The 26565-nt window shown below is 36.2% G+C and overlaps 1 protein-coding gene across 2 annotated transcripts in view; it reads right to left on the reverse strand.

The window, feature by feature from the left end:
- Positions 1-19861: 19861 nt before the first annotated feature.
- The window catches only part of LOC150108108 (small ribosomal subunit protein eS26-like), a 29813-nt gene continuing 23109 nt past the window's right edge, over positions 19862-26565 (reverse strand). For both annotated transcript variants that reach the window (XM_090415592.1, XM_090415591.1), the window contains exon 4: positions 19862-20096. In XM_090415592.1, the coding sequence (XP_090271718.1) occupies positions 20052-20096 (45 nt within the window). In that variant the 3' untranslated portion in view covers positions 19862-20051. The remainder of the gene's footprint in view (positions 20097-26565) is intronic.

Genomic DNA, 26565 nt, shown 5'->3' on the forward strand with positions numbered 1-26565 from the left:
GACGGATAGAATATAATGGAACAATCAATGCATATTTTTTCCCTGGGTGGTGGTGGTGGTGGTGGTGGTGTGAACACATGGGTACAGTTATAAATACTTATGGCAAGGAAGACAAGGAAACCAACTTGCTTCATTATCTCCCTAGTAATCAACTGCAACCCTCACAAAGAAGGAAGCCACAGGATTAGGACTAGGTGGCATGAAAATTGGCTGCACTCTCCAACTTGTAGGTTCTTGGAACAATTTCCAATAACACGGATATTTCTAATATACTCGTATTTAGTAGTAGATGATTTACATTTTCTGTTCATACTTACTGTAGCATTGAGGTGAGTTGAAAAAGTACCACTTCTGACAAATAATGTTCCCAGCTTTTTCGAATCTTAGCAAACTAACGATAATAATGAAAAATAAATACCTTAATGTGTTTCCCAAAGGAGTAGGCAGAGCTTTTAGTTCTGACTCTTGGAAGATTAGTGGACAGTAGGTATCTAACCTTATCCATCACTGATGGCTGAGTCCAAGCTATCATGATGAGGGGAAAATTCATCATTAATAGCAGGAAAATTTGCAACTTAAAACGATATCAGAACCGTATGTCATTTGTTACTATTAATCAAGGTTTACCACGCTACAAAGAAAGAATTTGGTAAATATATATTATTTCCGAAATAGAATAGTGTTCTATGGTCGATTTTCCTGTGTGAAGAATTAAAATCCCTGTCTTACCGTCAGGGAAAAACAAATTTGTCTGTGTCAAATGGCGACTAATGGGAATCTGAAAAAAGCCCTAAAGAATGTTTCTGTAGTCAGCGACTTGAAAGTAATATACAATGGACCTTCTTTTGGCGGTCTACTGCTAAGATTTTCAATAATAATTACGCCATTTTCAATAATAAAAAAATCAGCTAACGCCTTTTTAATCTCGTATAGGGTACACGCGAAGCCGTTTAAGACCTACCTGACATTTTAGAGACTAAGGGAGCAGTTTAATCTCCACTGATAGGCAATTAGAGCTAATTGGCCAAAGCTATAACTAATTTAAGCGGCCCGCAGTAAAGAGATGGCTCATCAATTGCCGCGATCTCGTAGTCCCTAACCCTAACAATATTTTAATGTCTGAAATAGTGTGAATTCTACTGTCAATTTTCTTGAGATTACGAGACGAAAAACCGAGAGTTTCCGAGAGAAAAAAAACACTTGCCCGTGCTAGAGATCGACTAACTCCGGAACTGGTCGAAAAAAGGCTTAGAAAAAGTTCCTATGCTCAGCAGTCGATCCGTGCGGTTAGCCTAGTGGCTGTGTGCTTCACAACCATATGGCTAAGAAAGGAGTGTCCTAGGTTCGATTCCCGTCAGAGACGTGAGAGGAGCTCAAGGATAATTCAGCCAACCATAGCCGATCTTTGGCGTGGACAGCAGGGTTTTTTCCCCTTGTTTATCTTGGGGTTTTTCCTCTCGCAAAGCTTAAAAACCGGACCCGAGAACACACACGCTTCGGCAGACATGGGATAACATACAGCAGGAGTACTCAACTCCCATCGATCGCGATCGACCGGTCGATCGCGGAGTGATTTTGGTCAATCTCTTGTGTATTCCTCTTTACTTACAAATTTAATTAAAACTGAAAACATAATATTTTATTTATCATTATTTTTAATACGCTTTAAGTATATTGCTATTGTATTGCTACTGTTTATTTATTTTTCGTTAAAATTGTCAAATCAGTAATTTTCTTATAAGTCCGGGTAAATGAATTAATTTGGATCAGTGTAAATCAAACAGCGAGCCGAGTGAACATACTATTATAAACAAAGTGTAAAAACTCGATTGTAGCTTAAATATTAAATATTCCAAAGCACATTACATCGATTTTTTACTTAAGTCCCATGCGAATATTGTAAAAATATAAACTTTGTTTGTCTCGGTATATTTTGTATTAGATATTTTTGTAAATAACTCTTTTGAAGCTAACTGTATATATTGCTTTAATAAAAATATGTTTGAGTGTTAAAAACAAAGGCAATGTTTTTGTTTTTAACAAAAACATTTTGTTTCGGATCTGTACATAGCGGCATTAGAAAGATTGTTATTGAAACTTGTATGTATGAGAAAGGCTTTCAGGCTCTAAGTGCATCTCCGAAGTCAGTGAGAAAGAGTTCAAACAACCTTCCGATGGCCGGCAACTTACAATCAAAAGAAAGCGGAGGAGAACAAAAGGCGTGCCGAACTTGAAACTTACGATGAAAGACTCATATCGAATCTTTGGGGGTTGCCAAACTTCATGCGAGGTCTCAGAGGAAGCCTAATAAAATCGGACTTAAGCAAGCAGAAATGGTCCCTGTTCCAGAATTGCTATCAGAGAGGAGGCTACCCAGTCTAAAGTCGCCGTCAGAGAGACAGAGAGGCTGCCCGGATCCACGTTGTTTGGGAGAGGAGTTTCCCGCTTCCAGAAAGGAGCTTCTCGGTTCGAGACGTAGCTAGAGAGAGAGAGACTACTTCTAGGCTGTAGACAAGGTTTCAAACTGCCAAAAGAAAGAGTTCCAATTGTTAATGTCAGACATTCATCAGTGGGTTGCGTTTTCATTATAATTTGATGAATCAAACGACTTCACTGATATTGCTCAGTTAATGGTATTTCAAGATTATTAAGTAAAGAAGAACTTTCTAAAATTATACCATTATTGGGAAGGTCTAGGGGAGAAGATATTTTTTCGGCATTTGATGAATTTGTTAAACAACACAATCTTCCGCTTTTTAAACTTGTGTCTATTACTACTGATGGTGCTCCTGCAATGAAAGGTAATACATCAGGCTTCATTTCATTATGTAAAAACGATGACAAATATCCAGATTTTTTAACGTACCACTGTATTATTCACCAACCAGTAATGTATAGTAAAAGATTAAACACAAAAGATGCTTTGGATATTACATTTAAAATCATAAATTCTGTTCAAGAAAAAGCCCTGCAACGGCAGTTATTTAAATTACAGGCAGATGATGATAGGAAACTTCTGTTGTACAATAATGTTCGCTGGCTCAGCAGAAATCAATTTTTAAAAAGATTTCTTGTATTAATTAACGATATGAAAATTTTCTTGATGAAAAAGGAGATATTTATCCACAATTGAGTGATAAAAGATGGTTGTTACACCTATCATTTTTAGTAGATTTCTGTACGAAATTAAGCAATTTAAATTTAGAGTCTAGTTGACGAGAGTCTAGTTGACGTTTACAGAGGTATTTTCCACTACATGTTGCCGTAGATAGTTGTCCCTTAATAACCGCATAAAATCCAATTCCTTCCTCCCATGTGCCCTCTCCTCTTTTCAGTCAATGTTACCATAATTGAAATCACCCATTATAATTACCCCTCTTCCACTCATTTCTTCTATTTGCCTATGCATACTATTCCCATCATCTATTCCATCACCTGGTCTATAGCAGCACCCAATTGTATATTTTGTTCTGCTAGATTCCATCTCACACCAAACAGCCTCAAATGTGCTCTTTTCTCTATCCTGCAGTTCAACTTCTATACTCCTTGGCTGCAGCTCATCAGCTATCATCAATAACACTCCTCCCCCCTTTTTATTCACCCTGTCACTCCTAAACACGCTATACCCGTCGCATTCAATCCCACTAGCTTTATCATCTTCTGTCAGCCATGTTTCACTAATACCAACAACCTGTGGCCTGGAAGTGCCAACCGTGGCCAAAAACTCTTCCTTCTTGTTCCTAATACTCCTGGCATTAGTGTACATGAATTGCAGAAGCCCATTTGTCCCATCCCTACTTTGATGCCTTATACTAACTATCCCATTCTGATTTGTTGTCCTTCGTACTCGCTCGGGCATAATATACACATTCATACACTCAACTGCCTCCCTAAAGTCTGCGTATCTACCCCCCTCTTAATAAATCTAGTTTGCACATCCTGAACCTAAACCTGAGTCTTGCACATAAACCTGAGTCTGCATATCCACTTCCACATCATTCATCAACACTTTTTCAAGTCTCCGTACACCAACTCCATTCAAATGTAACCCATCCATCTTATATAAGTCCTTTCGCCCATCGAACTCATTCCACACATCCACAAATTCCACACCACTCTCCATGTATAACCCACGCATAAAGTCATTGGAAATTATGGCCCTCCTTCTAAACACTTCGCTGTCATACCTCGGTAAGATACTCACCATCCTAACTCTCTCACTCTTCTCTTTTGCTACCTCAAATAATTCCCTCACATCCTCCTCTATCATTTCCATTTTGTCCTCTTTCAAATCATTTGTTCCTGCCACGATTATCATCTCTTTCACCCTCTGTTTTTGCAGTCGAATAGATTCGCTGACGTCCTTTATGTTCGCACCCGGCTGGTACGACTTCGTTAAACTCTCAACTATTACGCCTCTTAATAGCGAATCCCCATACAGCACTCGCTCCTTCATTTTATTGACGTTTACGAACATTCTATTATTTGCCGTCATAGACTTTCGCCGGTTATTTGTCGGTACGTTCAACACATATTTTTCCATACGCTCTAGTTGGCTTTTAGCTCTGTGTATCGCACCGTTCAAACGGGCAATTTCACTACTCTCATTTATCTCACCATTTTCATTATCAATCAAATCATCCATTCGTTCTGTATTTCTACCTTCATTTACACTTTCAACGACGCTCTCACACCTATCTGGTACTACCACGCAATTCTCTAGCACACCGCCATTTTCTACATTCTGACTATCGTTAACGATATCATACTCGCTACATGAAAAAGGCTTAAAATCCTCATTCTCTTTACACGTTCTGCACATATTAACTCCACTATCACTTTCTAACCAGACTCCCACCGCTCTTCGCAAGGCACATTGCATAAAATCGTTTACATCAAAACTCTTAAACAAACATGGTGACCTGGCCGCCATTTTTTTCTTTATCGGTGCCATATGTACGCTATCTTATCTTAAAATTAATAATTTAAAATAGCAGAAAACACGCAAAAATTGCACAGACACAACAAGAAACAAAAAGCAGACAATACTACTTAAAATTCTATTAAATTTTCTAATGTTAACAAAAAATATTACTAATCTTTTCAGGAGCTCTCGACAAGCCGACGATCTAATCAGAGCGACACCAAGCGAACTTTTATACAGGTAGTCCCATTAGAAATTCTACTGAACTCTTATTCCTCAACCATTCTATTTCTCATACCATAAAATAAAATGAGCACTTGCTGCGGGATATGCGTTTACATTTTAACTGTTAACTGATCAAATTGACATCTCTCATGACTCTCCCTATATTCTCATGAACCAGCTTCTTCATGAAGTGTTCCCAACCTACTAAGCAAATTATGTTTGACAACAAATTAAAAAAAAATCAGCTAACGCGTTTTATTCCCTTATGGCGAGTATGCGAGGCTTTTAAACCTTATCTGCTTTTGGAGACAGAGTGGGCAGTTCAATCTCCACCGGTAGTCAATCAGAGCTAGCTTGCCCATGTCTATCACTAATTATAGGCGGCTACTGGTGAAGAGACCGGTAAACAAGTGCTGCCATCTCTTGGTACCTAACCCTAACAGGATATGTTACTATTTGAAATTATGTGGGTTCTACGGTCGATTTACGGGATGAAAAAACCCGAGTTTCTGGGAGAAAAAACCCACTTGCCCGTGCTAAAGATCGACTAACTCGGGAACCGGTCGAAGATAGGCTTAGGGCGCCCTAACGCAGTGAATATGCAAGCATCACTTCCACTGGGCTACACAGGCCTTGACAAGAAATTGTATTCTTTTTTCCCTTATCCAATCAAATGCTTGTTTAATCATTATGGACTGAAATAAAAAAGATAATATCCGAAAAAAGGACTGTTATAAGTTCCATTGTAGTCATCGAGTAGAAAATTTTTGTTGTAGTTGAACTATGAAATAGCAAGCAGTTTTTTTTTTTCATCCGTAAAACTCAAGAAAATCGATTGTAGAACTCACACTATTTGAGACTATAATATACAGGGTTACATTATTTCACAGAATAAAATATCCTGTTAGGGATTAGGTGTCAAGAGATGTCTGCACTTGTTTTCCCGTCTTTTCCTCGATCGCCGCTTATAATTAGTGATAGCCGGTTTTGATATCAAATCCCTATTCAATAATTCTAAGATTCTCTTCAAATATGCTAACACAAGCCTTTCTGCTAGATATAGACAAATTCGTCGATTTTTTCATTTCAGGTTATTTTATTTGAGTGCAGAAGAAAATCAAATAATATACAGACAAGTTTAAGGGAAGGCTGCTCTCTCGATGAAACTATTATAGAACATCTAGAAGAAATCCTTTTCTCAACCATATAATCTCTGCCTTCATTTTAGATGCTTTACACCGACGACATTTTTGCTATCGGACCCAACAGTCAACACTGGGAGGTCGTTCTAGGAAAAAAAATCACTAAAAAAAAATAAAGTCTACATCTTACAATCAATTTCACGATGGCAATAGTAAAAGAAAACAAACTAATTTTCCCAGGCATCTTATGCTCCCGTTTCTCTTCAGGTGAACTAATTAACTAATTACTTCCGTTTATCGAAAAAACTTACTTTTACTGAACTGTACATCCAATAACATTCTGTTCATCAAAATGATGGAATAATAATAATAAACAGGTCGGCCCTAAGAATTTTGTCACCCCTTGCAATAGCATATTTTCCCTCCCCTTCCCTCCCAAAAAAAACTCTTTTAATGACGTCTTAAAAGTCATGATGTTAAGCTAGACTTCAACGTCTTATCATAAATCCTAAATAGTAAGCTAATTAAAATTCATAAGTTAATGAAAAATGATCATAAACTATATTTTTTACAGAAAGAGAAGCAATTAACCCTTTAACGGTGGAATTTTGTTCTGAAAATGTGCATCTGCATGGGTAATTAAAATCAAGTGAAGGCGAGTATACCCATCAAACGCAGAGTAAATGCACCTGCTGTAAATTTTAATTAAATTATAATAAAGTGACAATTGTTAAAAGTTAGTTTATTTGAAAAATCAATAATTTTATTGCTCCAAAATTCATTAATATCATATATACTATCAACACAACCTAAAAAAGAATCTTTTCTAAAAACCATGAAAAATTCACGAACATATTAAAAGGATAGCAATTTGCGGTATGATTATAGTTTATAAAAAATTGGATTCGACTTTCTAAAAACATTACAAATTAGGAGTGTGTTGGGAAAACACCGTCTGTTTTCCGAACACCTTTTGGATCACTTAACAAAATCTTGTCGACAAAGCATTCTGACAACATGGTGGAATCATCGTAGCCTTTCCTCAGATAGGTCATTGCTGAGAGGTGGCCAACCACTCCTCCGAGGTACCTCATCATTATTAAAGTCGTCAAACCATCTCATTCTCAAAATACTCATTAAACAATGCTGATCACATCAAGTCTCAGATTATCACTTTTACAAGATGTTCATGTCTCAGCTCCATAACGCAAAACAGAGAAAAGCAAACTATTGTAGACTTTAATTTTGAATCTTTTCAAACTTTCCATAATGTTTTGAGCACTCCTGAAGCCATCCCTAATCTTCTACTCACTTCATTCCTCATTTCACTAATGTCAGTTACACAGCTACTAAGATAATTGAAGTGACAGACATACTCTAAAGCACATCCTTTAAGAAAGACACCCATCTGTATCATCTGTTTTCATTGCGTTTGTTTTCTCAATGTTGCTAATCAACGATAAAGACTCTTGTTCCTCACAATATCATTTAAAAGACTAAATAGATTAGGCGAAAAGACACACCCTTGTCTTACTCGAGTTGTTATTTTAAACTCTTCACTGTATGTTTTATATACTTTAACGCAAGCTTCACTCTTATCATATAAAGAAGTGGTAATGGTGAATTTGTCAGATATTCCATAAGCTCTTTTCATACAGTCTTTTCATAACTTTTGTCTATCAACCGAATCAAAAGCCTTTTGGAAATCAACGAAATTGGATCACAGGTTTCTGAAAAAATGCTAACCAATTTTCAAGGATCTGTCTCAGTGAAAATATTTGGTTTGTACACCTTTTTTTCTCAACCTAGTCCTTTATCTTGCTGAGGAAAATAATACAGAGAGCCTAGAATAGACAATAAGCTGTTTCCTCAATAAATATCACATACTATGCAGCACCCTTCGTTAAAATGGGCACTATTCTAAATCTGGTAAACTCGGAACTTTACTACTTAGATGGAAAATGTCCAGGATCTCAGCTAGCCATGTCACTATTCTCTCTCTACCTCCTTTTATGACAAAATTAGTACATTTTTAGAGTAATCTTATCATATCCTAGCAATTTATGAAGTTTTGAGTTACTTATGGCCAATTTCAAACCTCATATAGTATAATGGGACTGATATCAAATTGGAAAGTGGAACTAATCTGTTCACCATGGATAATTGAATAACAAAACTAAATATTGTTTACAAGATTATCAAATTGTTCCTCCCACCTTACCACGATGGTATCTTTCTCTTGAGTTGTGTGCTTATCTTTATCTTTTATTGACTTCACTCCATTGACATCGACGTCAATATGGATGGAATATATCGCTCCTAATGCACTTCGTATCCATCATATACCGTGTGATTATAAAATAACGTCAAGTGTTCAGAGCCGTCTAGCGAGTAACGTATTGGACGAAACACACCAATATTCGGTAGACGTACACAGTGGAGCATGGGAATTCGATTTAACGAAAACAAAATAGTACCAAAAGTCGCCAACAGGGGACGTTTTGGGGTTGTTTACCGAGTAAAATGAATTAATGTGTATTATCGCGTTTCTTGTGAGGCGATCATGCAATAAAAGGAAAGCCTGTGAGATTTCTTATCATTCGTAGACGAACTGTTATTCGATGCCTCTTATCTTACGTGAGCGTGCTTTGTTAGTCAAACTCTATTATCAGCGGAACAATAATGCCAGTTCTTGTCTTCGTGATTTTCGGCATATGAAAAATTTACGAAAAGGACCGATTAGCGTAACAAACTTACGAAAACGGATTCGGCGATTTGAAACTACTGGAACTCTAGCAGTGCAGGTAAGCAGGGGATGCAAACCAATCAATCACCAACAAGTTGAACAAGTTGCAACTGCTATTGTGGAACAGAAGATGACGAATGTGAAATGTACCAGCAGTGCACGAGCAATATCCCGGCAAACGGATATCGCATACACAACGGTGTGGAAAATCCCACATCAGATGTTGAAGTTTTACCCCTATAAAATCAGTCATGTTCAAGAATTGTGCCCTGGTGATGCGACCACACGAATCGACTTATCTTTGAGATTCTTAGCGCACATGGAAGTGGATGATGAATGGCCGTAGCAGATTGTATGGAGTGACGAAACGCACTTTAATTTGAACGGCGATATTAACTCACGCAATTGTCACATTTGGGCTGCAACTAATCCGTACGTGTGTCGGCAGATGCCTATCCACTCGCCCAAAGTCACAGTGTGGTGCGGATTTACGGCATCTTTTATCATCGATCCATACTTTAATGAGGAAAATCGCCAAAATGGACCAGTGACCTGTTCTGTCAATGCTAATATGCTACAGAACTTTGTGGTTCCACAACTGCAGCAAAGAGGATGTCTCGATTCGACCATCTTCATGCATGATGGTGCACCACCCCACATCGGAGTTCAGGTACAGCGTGTTTTGCGACAACATTTCTCTGACAGAAGAATTATTAGTCGTGCATTTCCCATGCCATGGCCACCGAGATTGCCTGATCTCATTCCTTGTGACTTTGTTGTTGGCTGTGAGGATTTCTTAAAAGCATTGTGTATCAAGGACATGTACCCTATATTCCAACTTTGAAAGATTGAATAACGTTACACGTGAGACAAATCAATTCTGATATGTTGCGAGCCACTGTAGAAAATGTCATGCACCGCATGCAGTTCTCGGAACATCAGAATGGTGGTTATATTGAACCTCATTTGTAATTAACAATAAACGTCATGAAATTGATGTGTGGTGTCTCTCATTTGCCATTTAGTCATTCATTAGTCACACCTACTAAAATTAATTTGGCAGCGCCAAAATTCTCCTGTTGGCGACTTTTGGTACTATTGTTTTCATTAAATCGAATCCCCATGTTCCACTGTGTACATCTACCGAATATTGGTGTGTTTCGTCCAATACTCGCTGGAGGGCTCTGAACACGTGACGTGATTTTATAATCACCTGGTATTTCAAAGGAAAGTCGTTGGTATTAATATTTTGATATACGTTTCACATCCATGGTAACATTGACGTGAGGCTGGTAAGGAAGTTAACTTCACCTTTGAGATCATTTTCCTTTTTTGTATTCCTTATGTTAAGCTAGAAATTTATTTGGTTTTACTTGTTACCGTTCACATATGAAAACGATAAAGCTTTTCTTTCAAGAAAGTGGGAATCTTCATTCCAACAGAAATAAAACACAGTCTCCCATTCCAAACAAAAATCCACCATCTTTTCAGGTGCGTTTTTATCCTCAAACCAGTGGTGAGTATTGTTGTAGAACACTGCATGTGATTCTTCTTGGTGTAACAGGTATGGTTGAATTTCATAAGTTCAGGAAATGTTTAAATTTCTCTCTCTCTCTCTCTCTCTGTTTATGGAAAAACACTTACCATATTCGGAAGCACGTAAAGCACTGTCATGCAATCACATTTGAAGTAGTTTGAACAATGACAACATGCGCCGGAGCTTTTGCGAAATTCAGGTTTTCCTATTCGATGAAAATAAACTGAAGAAGAGAGTGAGAGATTCATTGCTTCAAATTATTGTTTTGCATTCGTCTAGAATCCAGTACTATTTGTTTAAGCACCACTGAATTCATTCACTCTTGTTTTCCTGATCACGCTTATTAGTTCCAAAGGAAAGCTGTGTTTGGTTAACTCTCCTGTGTATTCTTAGGAAAACGTGATTTGCTTGCCAGCTCTTTGCATCACCAATGTAAGGTTCTCGATTTTCCAATAATTTTGAGAAAACGGCAGAATTCTTGATTGCAATGCGATGTTTTTATCGAGAGGAAGCCACACTTTTCTTGTTACCAACCCTCCCCCCCTCTTCGTCTCCAGCACGAACAAGATTTTGTGGTGGAAATCTCGTTTCCCAATTACTCAATCGTCCATTTCTCTCATTGTACAACGAGGTAGAGGAGACAGGATGTAGTAGGACAATTAAGGAGAACAAAATAAGCACATTTAAGAGAGGATGCTTTGTTGTATATTTTAGAACCTCTTGATAACACTTGTGCTAAAATACTGCAAGCGTGTAAGCACAGCACTATCCTCTCCTTAACCTTATTCTAGCAATGTAATTGACTCTAATTCTGTTTGACTGCTTTAATTAGTGTTGGCTTTTAGTTGATTGTTTCTCTTTTCTCTACGTGCCAGCATAGTGGATCAAATAAATATCCGCTGCTCGTTTTCCAATGTTCTTCCTTTGAACCAAACGAGGGGTGTTATTGTTCGTCAACACGGCTCAACCAGACGAGCGACCTAAAGATGTGAGAACGTTTCATTTCTTCTGTTAATTCTGATCAAGCTCATTTCAGCTTCCTTTTGGTTTTTGCCTTTCAAATGCCAGATGCTTCAGAAGTTTTTCTATATTGTTATTCCCACCCACAAAAGGTCATTTACAAACCTATAGCACATTTTGTACCATGGATGGGCTAAGGATTTTTTTGTATTTTTAATTTATTTTTTCTGGAAACTCTGCTCTAGAGAACAAACTTGGAACTTTTCTAATCCACTTCACGCCTCCAACAAGAGGGATGAGCGATGGTCTCACAATGGGAGATTAAATTCATCTCCTGCCTAACCGAAAGACAATAGAACCTCAGTAGCTCGGTCAGTATAGACAAACCCTTTGGTCGCAAAGAGCTGGGTTCGATTCTCGTCCATGACTTGAAGAAACTTTATCTGGTCTCTTTCGATTAAAGGTGAGTTAGTTGGTCTCATACGGAGATAGGGAGATTTCCACCGGGAAGTTCGGATTTTTCATCCCTCAGAATAGGCAAACCGGCCCATGAACACAGGGATTTACAGTCATAAAATATATACTTCATCCCTCACTAGGAGGGGCTCAACCAGTGCTAAGGGATAATGGAGGAACCCCAAACGAATAAATAAAAATCTAAAGATATTGACAAATATCCATGCCTACAGCAGAATTCGAATGCACAGCCTATTGATTGCAGAGTGGGTATACTAACCCCCTTGGCCAAATTGGCTAGCAAGTTCACCCCAGTTGATGATTTTTGCATGATCACCCTCTGGTTACTCCCAGAGGGTGATCGTACGGGAACTGTACCTGGCGACTGCCATGGGCCCCAATCTCCAATGGAAAAGAAAGTATCAAATAACATCGATACTTCGAAAATAATTGAATAATAATAATAATAATAATAATTATTATTATTATTATTATTATTATTATTATTATTATTATTATTATGGGCAACTCCAAGGAGTCCTTAGACTCATCGAGGGAGGCCCTAAACATCATATCAAGAACAGATATTCGGCATTTGCACAATATCTATCATACTCTGCTTTGAACTCATTTACAGTCATGACACCCACAACAAACTCTGGCAGCTTATTTTACTCATTCACCGCTCTCCAAGTAAAACACCTAGTTCTAACACCCTTGCTAATTACACTCTTGCTCAGTTTCTATGGATGGCCCTTAGTTCTCCCATCACCAGACCTGTTCCAAAAATTTTTCTCTGAATTAATCTTGTAAAAACTCTTCAGTAATTTGAATGTCTCAATCATATCACCACTTTTCTGCATATCAACCAATTTCTGTGACCCACAGATCTTCAAACTGTTCTCATAAGGTTCAATCCATAGACCAGTTATCATCTTGCTAGAGAAAAAATCGAAGAAAAAATTTAACTTTTTACTCCAACTTAAATATATTTCTTTCTTTTTTCTTAAAATATTTTATTATTTTGATGTAATTTTAATTTTTATATATGTTAATATATTTTATGCCTGATGTTATAAAGAAAAACTGATTATAATATTTTGAAATAAAACTATTAAATCACATATTATGTGTTTAATTTTTTTGTTATAGTGAAGCCCTGGTTCTCTTTGTAACATATACATACAGGAACACTTTTTTAGGGATCCCGTAAATGTTACCACCAGGGGCCCTAGCCAGCTTAAAACACCCCTAGTTAATCTATTGAAAATTGTGTTCGTTGTTAAAAGACAAAGTCCTATCCCACTCACGTCTCCTATCCAGGTGGTTGACTGCCATGATGTGACTCATGGTTAAATCAGTGGAGTAGCTAGGGGGAGGTCCTCCCTGGGTGGCACTTTGAACCTTTTTGAACTTTTGCAGTTAATTCTAAAATATAGTCGCGAGAACTCGTTTCCAAATATTGTAATACTACTGCGCATTTTCCTCACAATTGCTGTGTGTTGCTAGTAATTCTTAATCAAATTTTATCTAAATAAAATTTGATTAAGAATTACTTATATTACTATGAAATAGACTTCGCCAATGTCATCGACGATTTTGCTAACAGAAAAGCAAGAAAAATAACATTTTAGAATGTTGAAATTAAAGTTTTACTTCAAAAATAAACATAGTATTTTAATTTATTTCCCTATACGTCATTTTCACTTCTTGTAGTATTTTTGGTGTGCATTGAGAGGGGCGGCAAATTCAGGGCTCGTCCGGGACGACACAGTCTAGCTAGTTACCCACTGGGTTAAATACGGAAGTAATGACATGTGGAGATTATCCTATCTCTTCCACATTTTATCATAAGTATTCATGGGTGTAAATCCATGTGTATTTCACAGGGAAGCTGTGTCAGGATTGGGGGACGAAAAACTTGAGTTTCGGGATGAAAAAAACCCTACCTCCGTATGAGACCAGCTAACTCACCTTTAGTTTAAAGAGACAAAATAAAGGTTTCTCACATCATGGACAGGAATCGATCCACCATCTTTCCGACCAAAGGACTTCGTCTATACCGACTAAGCTGCGGAGGCTTTCTTAAAGACAAAGTCATCATCATCATCATACGTATCAAGGATTTAGGTCTAGCATGGCCTGCTCCGGCCTTAGAAGTCATCGTTTAAGAGGACGTCCTGGTTTTCTTTTTCCTAATGGCTTGTACTTTAAAGCTTGTTTTGGTAATCTTTCTGTTTTCATTATTTGAACGTGTTCCATCCATTATGCTTATATTTTTAATTTTTTCTATTACTGGTTCTTGGTTTAATTCTTTCATAATTTCTTCGTTTCTTTTGTGATCAATTAGGGTATACTTTGCAGTTTTTCTCATAAACTTCATTTAAAGACAAAGTAAGAACTTAACAATTTCAAGCAAAAAGTGGGTACACATTTACATTTTCGAATCGGTCACGCTGTAGAGTTTAACAGGATAAAAGGCTGCGCTAAGCAAATTATGTGACCTCTTTTTTGTTAAGGAATAAAGTTGCAAACTTGGATGTCTTGTAATATCCCATAGACATTCTCTAAATGATTTCATGAGAGGAAGAATTATTGGAAAGCGTGAAGAAGGCTGCAGAATTACTGATATTTTCAGAGAGATTGGAATCTCACAAATCGTTTTATGCAGGCTTCGAGCAGCGTTTTAAACAATGGAACGTGTTCCAGAGCATGAAGTTCCATGTTTGCTAAGAGGTTCTTCACAGAGCATGAAGACAGATTTTTAGTTATAACTGCAAAACGTAATCGACGCAACACGGCGGGTCAGCTTGCAAGTCGGCTCCATTCGGGTACAGGGAAATCGCAACAAACTGTGCCACGACGCCGGCAATAAGACCTACATGTCCGTAGGTCTGTAGTCTGCAACTCATCGTAGTGCACGTTTTCAGTGGTGTTGTAACCATAAAAATTGGACAAAACATCAATGAGCTAATGTACTCTTTACAGACGAGAGCCGTTTTAGCTTTCTTCCGATTCTAGACACCTGATCTGGCATGAAAGTGGTACTGCTTACCATCATGAGAATGTTCTTTAAAAGGATAGATATGGCAATGGTAAGGTCATGGTGTAGGAAGGTATTATGCTTAATAGACGAACCAGTACAAGTTCTGGAAAAAAGGGACAATGACTGGTGAACGATATTGCAACGAAGTTCAACTTTATGTTCAATTGCTCCGTGGTGCTGTAGCAGAAAAATTCATTTCCATGGATGAGAATGCCACACCACATCGTACACCAGCAGTGGAAATACTTCTGGAGACCAAGGATATTAATCGAATTGAGTGGCCAACATGCTCCACAGATCTCAACCCCATGAAATTTCAAACAGCAAAGCGTCTCCCTATTGCATGCGAAACGTGTTCCCCAGATCTCAACCCCATGGAACACATATCGTATGCAATAGAAAGACGCTTTGCTGTTCGAAATTCTCCTCCAGAAATCAAACAAGGCCTTATCCTTGCTCTGAAGGGGGAATATGCCAGTTTGCCTCTAGAACTCTTGAATCACTTCGTGCTAAGCATGGCACGACGTTGTTGATAGCTGCATCGCAGATCAGGGTGGACATATTCTATACTGAATGTCTCTGCATGGTTTTCTTTAAGCACTGAACATTATTTCCTTAACTATGTCCTTCAGAAATTTGTAACTTTTGCCAAAAACGTATTGAAATTAAATTTGTGCAAATTTATAACACAGTTTGCATAATATAATTTATTAGTATGCTGGCAATAAATTTATATCCACATTAGCTGTGGTGAAATTTTTTTCGTTCATCATGCATATCAAGGATTTAGGATGGCCTGTTCCGGCCATCCTAAATCCTTGATATGGCCTGTTCTGGCCTTAGAAGTCATCGTTGAAGAGGACGTCCTGGTTTTCTTTTTCCTAATAGCTTGTACTTTAAGGCTTGTTTTGGTAATATTCCTGTTTTCATTATTTGAACGTGTTCCTTCCATTTATGTTTATATATTTTAATTTTTTCTATTACTGGTTCTTGGTTTAATTCTTTCATAATTTCTTCTTTTCTTTTGTGATCAAATATACTTTGCAGTTTTTCTCAAACTTCATTTCTGCTGCTGTTGTTAATCTTTGTCTTTTTGTTTTATTGTCCAGATTTCGCTTCCATACATTAAGACTGCATGGAAGACGGAGTTGTGTCGTAACTTGCATGAGTGGAAGAATGAGAAAATGGTGACATAAGTGTTTTGTCAAAATGCACAGTAGAAAGCTGATTTTATTTTGGACCAGTGTACATTTGTTCTTGAAGAACTTTGAGAACTAGAATTAAAAAGGTAAGTGTTGTTATTGTAGCGAGAAATTACATCATCTGTTTAAGAAAATGCAAAATCATTTGGATTCCCTCTCCTCCGGAAATTCTGGTTTTTCATCCCATAAACTCTAGAAAAAATTAATCGTTGAACTTACACTATTTCTATAAACACAAGAGTAAAATAATTTATAGTTGTTAGGATTAGGGACACGAGATGTCAGCACTGACAGTCTTCAGCCTGCTATCGGTGATTTGTTAAGAGTGGAGCTTGGCGTCCCTTTAATCTATAAAAGTTAGTCAGGACTAAATGACCTCGCCTACTTCTTTTTAGCGTCAGCGGATTTACGGAATTAAGGTTATATTTTTTGTGTCATTTGCGTATAAAAGTTGTGTAAACTTTTCGACAGAAGACTGTAAATGTCAGGCTCTTCGAAATTGAATATACAAATATTCTAGCAATGGCGATAAGAAGTCGTAGATTTTTTTTTTTTCTTTTCTGAGCAGCAGAAACAATGGAATGGAACGTGCAATAATTGTTGCTTTAACAGCAGGTGCCTTTCATTGTTAACATAAAAGCTTTCACTGATTGAGATTATTGTATGATTTCTTTTGTTGAAATTACAAAGCATTCTCCACAGCGATAATTTTTTTTTTATGGCAAGATGGAAGACGGAGTTCTGTCGTAATTTGCATGAGAGTGGAAGAATGAGAAAATGGTGACAAGTGTTTTGTCAAAATGTACAGGAGAAAGCTGCTTTTATAAATTATTCTAAACTACAACATATAATTTGTTTACATTACTTTTACTTTACCCTTTAATAACAATTTTAAGCATTAATTAGGCAATATTGCTATTGCTATTCACGATGTTTTTAGTGTCATTTGGCGATTTTTATTTAATTTTATTTATTTATTTTTAATCTGAAGATGGTCATTCTCATTCGTCGAAAAGTCCCAAGTTTGATGAACGATGAGTATGTTGGCTTCTGAGCAGCACACTGCCATAGTCGAACTTTGATTGTTAGGAGTTGGAGGATACGGTAACTGTTCCAATGCAGTGTCATGCATAGTTGAAATCCGACATGCCCACCCGGAAGATGTTTGTCACAATATTTCAGGTCCGTGTTGAGCCGCTCTGCTGAGCTGGCAGCCACAACCTATTTAGTTACTAAGTTAGGTTAAGTTGAGTATCGATCAGCACAATTGGATCCAGACGATGGGGTGGGGGCCACCAGTGCAGCATGTTTGCCCGTTAGGAGGGGGGGGGGAGATGAAACAGTGACACTCATTGTTTGTGCTGGTGTCCTTCCGAAAGGGAAAATCTCGTCTAAAGATGCGGTTGTGTAATAAATGTTTTTTTTTTCTTTTTGTTCCAGTTGGTACAGAAAGTTGCACTCAAAGATGGAAAACTTGACAATGCTGAATCCAGACTCTTACTGACTATAAAATATGACATCGTTGTAGCTGCCTTCCAAAACATGTTTATGCTGCGGTTGAAAAGAGGAGGGGACATTGTGATCTTCTGTTGAAAAAGACTGTCATCATGACGAGAAGAATCATTAAGGAGATGGCCTTTTCAATTGAAGACGAGTTAGCCTATGTCATATGGAAGTGGAAAAGTTTTCTCTGCCTGAAACTCAGATGATTTTTCATCCACATACAGGCAAATTGACTAAAGGACACATGCAATTTACAGACAAAAAGCTTATAACGAGTCCTTGGACTTCTTGGAATGACGAAGCAAATTTTAAATCTCTGTAACTGATTTTAAAACAATTGTTTTTTCTAGAATTTTATTGTCCGTTTTACTTGAGTGTAAATCGAGTATAAATCATGGTATGCACACTGCAGTAAAATAAAAAAAAAAACAGATCTACCAACATACATTATCCACTTTGTTTGATGTCTGAAATTTTTTTTGGCCTTAGTATTATCAAACTTGTCTCCTTTCCATTTTTTCCTAGGGAATGGAGGGGGGGGGGGGAGAAAGTCAAAGAATTCAAATGCAGTAGTTCTCACATCCAACGGAGGTGCAAACTACTGCATTTGCGGTATTGCATTTTTGATCAAACAATTTTGTTTTAAAACTCTCTTAATTACTTGAAATAACTCAGAGATCAGCCATGCTTTATTATTAGCATGTGCCCATAATCCACTCAGCCCCATTTCTTTATAGTGAGTTAGTTATGTTAGAATAAATTTTTATGCTGAATCCTAAATTAGTATCAGATTCAAATACTCTTCTTAAAAATTGAAACAATATTTATAAATATAATAAATATATTAATATTTCTTTAAAATACATCTAAAGTTTGTTTAATAAACTGGATAAAAATCTTAAAACTGTAATTAAACAATAATGTGCAAATTTTTATCTTATGTAAAATATTGTGGGATATCCATCCGCCCAGGTGGCAAATGATTTTTACTGTGTGGTGCAAGATCACAACAAAGCTTACTGGCAGCTTCAAATGTCTTGAAATATAAATCAAAGTTTGGCCTGCATAGCTCATTTTTTGACTGTGCTTAATCTTTAAGCTAGCCACGTTACTAAATGTAGCGTGGGCAAAATTCTCATAAAAGTACAATATTTTTGTAGTGGTGACAGGCGAACTGATACCTCCACCCAACACACAAAAAATTTAACAACACACAAACATAAAACAAGCTATTAAGAGAAAAAAAATGTGGCCTTTAACTGTCAAAAAAACCTATGAATGTACAGAAACAAAGCTCACTGAGCTTTCAAAATTGAGTGTTTTCAGTTTGTTTTTGACCACGTTTCACTGTAGTCTCTCTCTCATATATAGTACTTAGATTTTTAATGATTTCAAGCTGTTCATCAACTATTAGTGCAAAAGGTGAGTAGTAAATTATATAAAAAAAAAAAGACACTGAGCATCAGGAAAACTCCACGTAGTTCAGTATCAACAATACTCTTAAGTAAAAATTATGTAGATGAAATCTTGCCGACGACTCAAAATATATTCAAATAAGAACCTTTCAAACGAATGTAAGTTAGCAGATCCCATAAGGGAGTAGGGAATTCCTTCATAAATTTAGCATTTCACGAAAACAAACAACCCAGTCTTAGAAGATCTGGTCTTAATTCTTTCAATGCAAACTTTTCTAAAAATTAAAAGATATATAAAATATCCGTTTTTTTTTTTTTTTTTGGTTAAGATTAATTAAACTATGATTAAGTTTAACGTGTGTCAATATGGATAAAATACATCACTCCTCTACACTTCGTATCCATCACATATTTCAATGGTATTACAATTTCAATATGCACTTTGCATCCATGGTAACACACACACACATCCTGGCCAGTTGGGTGGTTAATTATATCTTAAAAGATTGTATGATTATATATGTTTTATATATTAATTGTGTTGTTTATATGAATATATACTAGCAGAAAGCCAGTAATTAATTGAATAAAGACTTATTAATCAGAACTGAGTTTCTTAAAACTGCCAGTTTAACTATGCATACAGTATGAAAACCTGGTGTGAATGTATTAAGTTATTTTTTTATTGCAGAAAAAACATCTACATTACAATCCAAGTATTTTATTCATATTTTATTTCTCTCAACCAATGGCATCTATTGAGGTATTTTGCATAATGGATCCATTATGCAATTAATGGAACTAAGATGTTAACACTTAACAGATATCACAAAACATGAATTTCAATTCATAAATTAAGAGTCAATCTACTAATTCTTACATATATTAAGTATTTCTATTTGGTCATAACACGAGGCATGTTGGGACGAGCGCCAAGATCCTGAAAAGAGAATTTTCTATTAAAACATTTTACTGGGCAGAATAAAATTACTATCTAAAATGTCAACATAATAAAATTACAGCAATTCTCATCATACCAAAAGGAATAGTTCGTTACAGTAGTGAATTTTCTTTATAACAGCAGCGACAGACAATATTTCATGTGCAAATGTTTTGCTCACACTTGGATAAAGAATTAAACAAGAACATAAGCAAGCAAAGTTTGTGCATGAAGTATCTTCACAACTAGGCTCAAAAGAGAAAAAAAAAATTTTTTTCCCCCAATGATTCACAGCATACAAGAAATAATGTTATATTTAGTCCACCAGGATCAAATAGTTATGTATTTGTTTACTTTTATCAGGAATTTCAAAAATAATAATTGCAACATCTTTTACCCATGGAAAGAAAATTTTACTTTTAGACAAAAAGCAGTATATCAAATTTTTAATACTAAAATGCTCAACAGGTTCAGGAATTATGAAGATTTTTTCAGAGAATTCTCTACATATAAATTAGTAAGTAATAGGAGTAACTAATAAGTACTGCTACAGTCACATTCCAGCTTATTATAAAGCATACTATATGCTGAGTGTTAAAAATGAGCAGTAGGTGAATGCACTTATGCACCCCCCCAACTTATGTAAGGATTATGCTCCACAAACTTTTACATAACTAATTTTATGTAAATCTGACTTAGTCCCCTCACCTGCTAACATGTTTAAATTTTTGTTCATACGGAGTTGTGGTGATGTAAACAGACCAAAATACAGGTTTCTTGCTTTCTTGAGACCTGAAAGAAACCTGTATTTTGGTCTGTTTACAAGACCACCATTATCTGCTTCCAAACCTTGATGAACTAAGGGATAAAATGACATGATATGTCCGCTAGACGTCCCAATCAAGATAATGGGGAACCTCTGCATGCACTACAAGACCTGTCTTGAAAGACAAGGTGCCAATTTAGAGCACGTTCATTAATGTTTATCCAAACAAGATTCCAATGATAATTGTGGATGTACATATCATGTATAGACATTTCTTTGTGAATAAATTCATTTATTCCATAACATATATCATTGTAGTTATTCAATACTTTTTTTTTTTTGCACCATACTGTACTATATATGCATACACAAATTAGATCCATCACCCTAATGCATTCCAAACATGTTCTAAGGGGTTGAGATCTGGGCAGCGTGTCGGCCACTCAATTCGATTAATATCCTGTCTCCAGAAGTATCTCCTGCTTGTGTACAATGTGGTATGGCACTGTCATCCATAAAAATGAATTCTTCACCAACAGCACCATGGAACAATTGAACATATAACATTAAAGAACTTTGTTGCAATATCGTTCACCAGGCATAGTCTCTTTGTCCACTTGTAGCTCAGCATGTCCATTAATTAGCAAAATGCCTCCCCACACCATGACGACCCCAGCACCACTGTATTTATCCCTTTCAAGAACATTCTCATGATGGCAAGCAGTACCACTTTTATACTAGATTAAGTTTCTCAACATGTTGGAGGTTTATGCACAGGTTTCCCCCCTCTCACCCCCCCTGCCAATTTCTATATGGAAGATTTCGAAAAACGAGCCATAGACTCAGCCCCACTCAAATCTTCTATCTAGCTAAGATATGTAGATGTGTTCTCTATTTGGCCTCATGGCCCAGACACGTTAGACTTCTTCCTCAAGAATCCAGTTTACTATGGAAAAGGAAAAGAACAATTGTTTACCCTTCCTAAGGTGTCTAGGAAGGGTAAACATGCCTGCCTAATGATACACTTGCCTTCACTGTATACAGAAAACCCACACACACAGGCAGATACATTCAAAAACTCTTCCAACACCACTCCCTCTCAACAATATGGCATTATTAAAACTCTTACCAAGAGAGCCCACAATCTTTGTTCCAATGGAACCACCCTCACTGCTGAGCTTAACCACATATACAGCACTTCCCTCTCCAATGGCTACAGTGATCATAGTATAAAAAATAATCAGTTACTCCCCCATTCCCCGTCCTTCTCGTCAACAAGATTTTAAATATGCCATCACCATACCATACATCCGTGGCACATCTGAAAAAATAGCCAAGACTCTAAAAAAAGTACAACCTACACACAGCATATAAGCCCCACCGAAACTTGCTACCCTTATCCATTCTACAAAAGATCAGCTCCCTCCTCTCTCTGCCTAGAGTTTACCAAGTATCTTCTATAGGCAAAGTGTGAAGAAAGGCCTGATATATCCTGTCTGTTATTCCTTACATAGCCTATGTGTTCTTTGTTTCTTGTACCAAAACTTCCTGTAAGCTGTAGCACTTTGGACAGACAAGCAGATTAGCATCCATCCGCCTAGAGGAACACAAGTCTTACATCTGTAAACACTATGGTCATTCAGGCTTGGCCGACCATGTTTTGGACACCACCCACAGGGTATCATGGAAGAAAACCACCATGCTCCACCACAGCAAATTCAAGAAAGAGAGACTTTCTTAGAAGCAGCAGCTCTCAGAAACCAACCAAATCTTAATAAATATGGTTGCATTAAGCTTTCGAAGATTTGGGAAACACTCATCACCAGAGGTCCCACCTTACATTCCAGGCCACCTACTACCGCCCTTAGAGGGCGCTCCACCTAGATAGGACTTTAGTGTCACCCACGTGGTTAGGCTTAGTATTGTATGATATTTGTGTGCATGTTACTTAGTTGTATTTGTAATCTCCGTAGATGTCCTAGTGACTAGGACGAAATATAGGAAGTATTAAATTCTATTTTAATCCTCTTTGAGTGTTGTAAAAAATTCATTAAACCTCCAACATGATGTACTCACAGCACTTAAGCCTCTACACACGAGTAGATTAAGTGTTGTCTATAATCAGAGGAAAGACTAAAATGACTCACCTGTAAAGAATACACTAGCTCATTAGCAGTTTGTCTAATTTTTATGGATACAACACCACTAAAAACGTGCTCTATGATGAGCTGTAGATAAAGGCATCTTGCCACAGTTTGTTGAGATATCTACATACCTGTGCTTGAACGGAGCCAACTTGCAAGCTGATTCATTGTGGCGCATTGATTATATTTTTGCTGTTATAACCAAAAATCTGTTTTCATGCTCCATGTAAAGCAAAGGCGATTTTTTAGCACACATCTCAAATTGATTTGAAATGCTGCCCATAGCTTGGATACAATGCTATCTGAGATTCCACACTCTCTGGCAAAACCAATAATTCTGCAGCCTTCAAGCTTTCCAATAATTCTTCCCCATGTGAAATCAGCTAGATGATAACTTAGAGACATAAGACATCCAAATTTGCAACTTTATTTCTTCATGAAGATATCTTCCTTCATACATAATTTGCTTAGTACAGCCTTTTGCCTGTTATCCTGTTGAGTGTAACCATGTGACCGCTTTGAGTGTGGTTCGAAAATTTGAATGTGTACATGCTTTCTACTCAAAATCATCAGTTTTACAAATTGCCACAAGCTGATCTGTCTGAATCTCCTATTGTAATCTTCAGAAATAAGGTTTGTCCTTAGGTTTTAGCCAGCAGAGTAAAAACGTATGGTCAAGACATGTATAATGCCTACTGTAACATAGAAATCAACTTCAAAAAACTTCCAAATATGCAGTGAAACACATTATGTACCTGATATAGACTTTTTAAAAAGATTTTTTTTCTTTATAATTTTCATCTCTAGGTCAATTTTAGTGAGTTTACACAAAGTTTCACTTTTTCCACTTATGTTCATTTTTCCTGTCACGACTCCATAAGAGGAATAGCATATAAAGAAATAGAATTACACCAAATATTAAATGAAAGAAATTTTCAAATAGCAGTAATCACCGAAACAAAAAATTAAAATAAACCATGACAACTGAAAATTTTCATGCAATATATAGTAGAGTTGACAGAGACCAAAAAGCACAAGCAGGTTTTATGATTTGGATTCATAATTCCCTTTCAAAACAGTTAAAATATTATAAATTATGGAATGAATGAATAATAAAAGCTAGAATAAAAATAGATAGGTTATTTAACAATAATTAGTTTATATGCCGCAGAAGGAAGAGAAGATGATAATATTGAATTTTATAATCAGTTACAAAATAAAATAAATAAAAATGATTATGTAATATTAGCAGGAGACTTAAATGCAATAATTGGAAACCAGAAAAGTAATAATATAGGAATATATAAACATACTTTAAACAAGAATGGTAAAAAATTGATCGACTTTTCAGTTTATAATAACTTTAAAATAATGAATTCTTTCTATAAACATAAAAGGCATACATAAATATACTTGGGCAGCAAGATGGAAAAAAATTTAATAAAAAGAAAAAACTGAAGATATGGGACAATACAATCAAAATGATAAAAGAAGCATAAGCAGTAAAAGATTTGAAGCGGAAACAGAATATTGTGGACAGATAAATAATTTAAACCAGATAACTGGCAAACATTTAATGAAAATGAAAAGGAAATAACTAAAGAAGAATTAGAAATCAGCCTGAAAGAAACAAGAAATGGAAAATCACCTGGAGAAGATAAGTTAGATTCAGAATTATATAAAACACCAAGGAGTCCGACAGGAATGTCTCCTTTCAGCAACTCTTTTTAATATTTATCTAAATGAATAAATATTAAAAGATTAAAACTTGCGAAGTCCAAGAATACTTCGAAAGGTCATGGGCACTTAAGTGCCTGTAGGACCACTGATAAGATAGGAAAGTCAAAAATTATGGAATGATAACATCAACAGAAAAATCAAATACGATGGCCTTTAAAGGACAAGATTAAGTAAAAACTAAAATAGTAATAGAAAACAAGATTTCAGAACAGGTGAATTCATTTAAATACTTAGGATGTATGATTACATATGAAAACGAAAAAGATAAAAATATTTTAAAATAACACCTGTTATTTTTAAATATTTTAAATTAATCATATTTAAACCTAACCTAGTTCAAAGATTAAGATTACTTACAGCTGAAATGAAGTTTGAGAAAAACTGCAAAGTATACTCTATTCATTCACAAAAGAAATGTAGAAATTAGGAAAGAATTTAAACCAGGAATCAGTAATAGAAAAAAATTATAAAATATAAACATAAATGAATGGAACACATTGAAAGAATGAAAACAGAAAGATTACCAAAATAAGCCTTAAATTACAAACCAGTAGGAAAAGAAAAACCAGGACATCCTCTTTAGAGATTCAACGATGACTTCTAAGGCCAGAACAAGTCATTCTACATCTAAATCCTTGGATTTAGATAAATGTACTAAGCATTTCCCATTATTAGTAGCCCTGCCTTTTTAACTAAATATTCCTCCAGTTTAGGATTCATTTCCTACTGAGCTCAAATCAAACAAGAACCAGTTTTTCTTTCAATTTTTTTTTTTTTTTTTTTTTTTAAATTCATCATCATCAAATTCCTGACATGTACCCTCAAGAGGCGTACAGGATATGATAGTACTACATGAAAAATTTACATCATTACTAACTTCCTATCTATAATTTTTCTCCAAATCAGTCTGATACTTATCAAGACTCCAATATTATCAGATCTTATATTTCTATCGTCTAAGGCACTTTGTACCGTATCAATTCACCTATATCTTGGTCTTCCTCTGAGTCGTTTTCCTACCAACCTGGCAGCGAACACTTGTTTTGCTAATCTTTCCTCACCCATTCTGTTTAAGTGACCATACCACCTGAGATTAGCTCTGGTAACACATTCCTGGATGCTGACAATGTCAAGTTCTTTCCTAATATCCTCGTTTTTAATATGATATTGCCATTGATGCCATCTGTTCACGCCTCTAATCTTTCTCAGGACTCTCTCATATCTGCAGTCTCTAGTCTTTGGTCAAGTGTTTCACTTCTGACCCAGCTCTCAGATCGAGAAGTTAAAACTGGTTTGATCACTGTTTTGTATACAGTTTTAGTGTTCCGACGAATTTCTCTCTTATTCCATATGAATTTATTCAATTGACTTCCTACCATACCAGCTTTGATTCTATTGTCTATTTCCATATTTAATTTACCATCTTCACTAAAAAACGTGCCTAAAAATCCGAAATGTTTTACTTGTTCCACAGGTTCCCCGTTCACATCACAGTTGACATTTTCAAGAAGTCTACCTATTTTCATTGTTCTTGACAAAGTCCTACCATGACTTTTGTTTAGCTAGTTTTACACAGTGTTTCACTTTCTTATATTTGTCTCTGTATTCTCTAAGAGAAAAAGCTGACTTATTGGCAAGGAACTTTCGATATTTATTCTTTCTTCTTTTTCTTCACTGCCTCTTTAACTTCCTGTGTCCACCATGGAGTTCTGATTTTTCTATCCTTGCAGATTACCTCACCACGTGCCTCTCTGGCTGAATCAATCAGGGTTTTGTTCAAAGCTTGCCAACTGAATCTCCAAGGTTTTGTTCCTGTTCT

Source organism: Typopeltis vanoorti, chromosome 3, assembly GCF_054136105.1.
Source record: "Typopeltis vanoorti isolate ZY-2024b chromosome 3, IOZ_Tvanoo_1.0, whole genome shotgun sequence".
In the NCBI taxonomy this organism is placed as follows: Eukaryota; Metazoa; Arthropoda; class Arachnida; order Uropygi; family Thelyphonidae; genus Typopeltis; species Typopeltis vanoorti.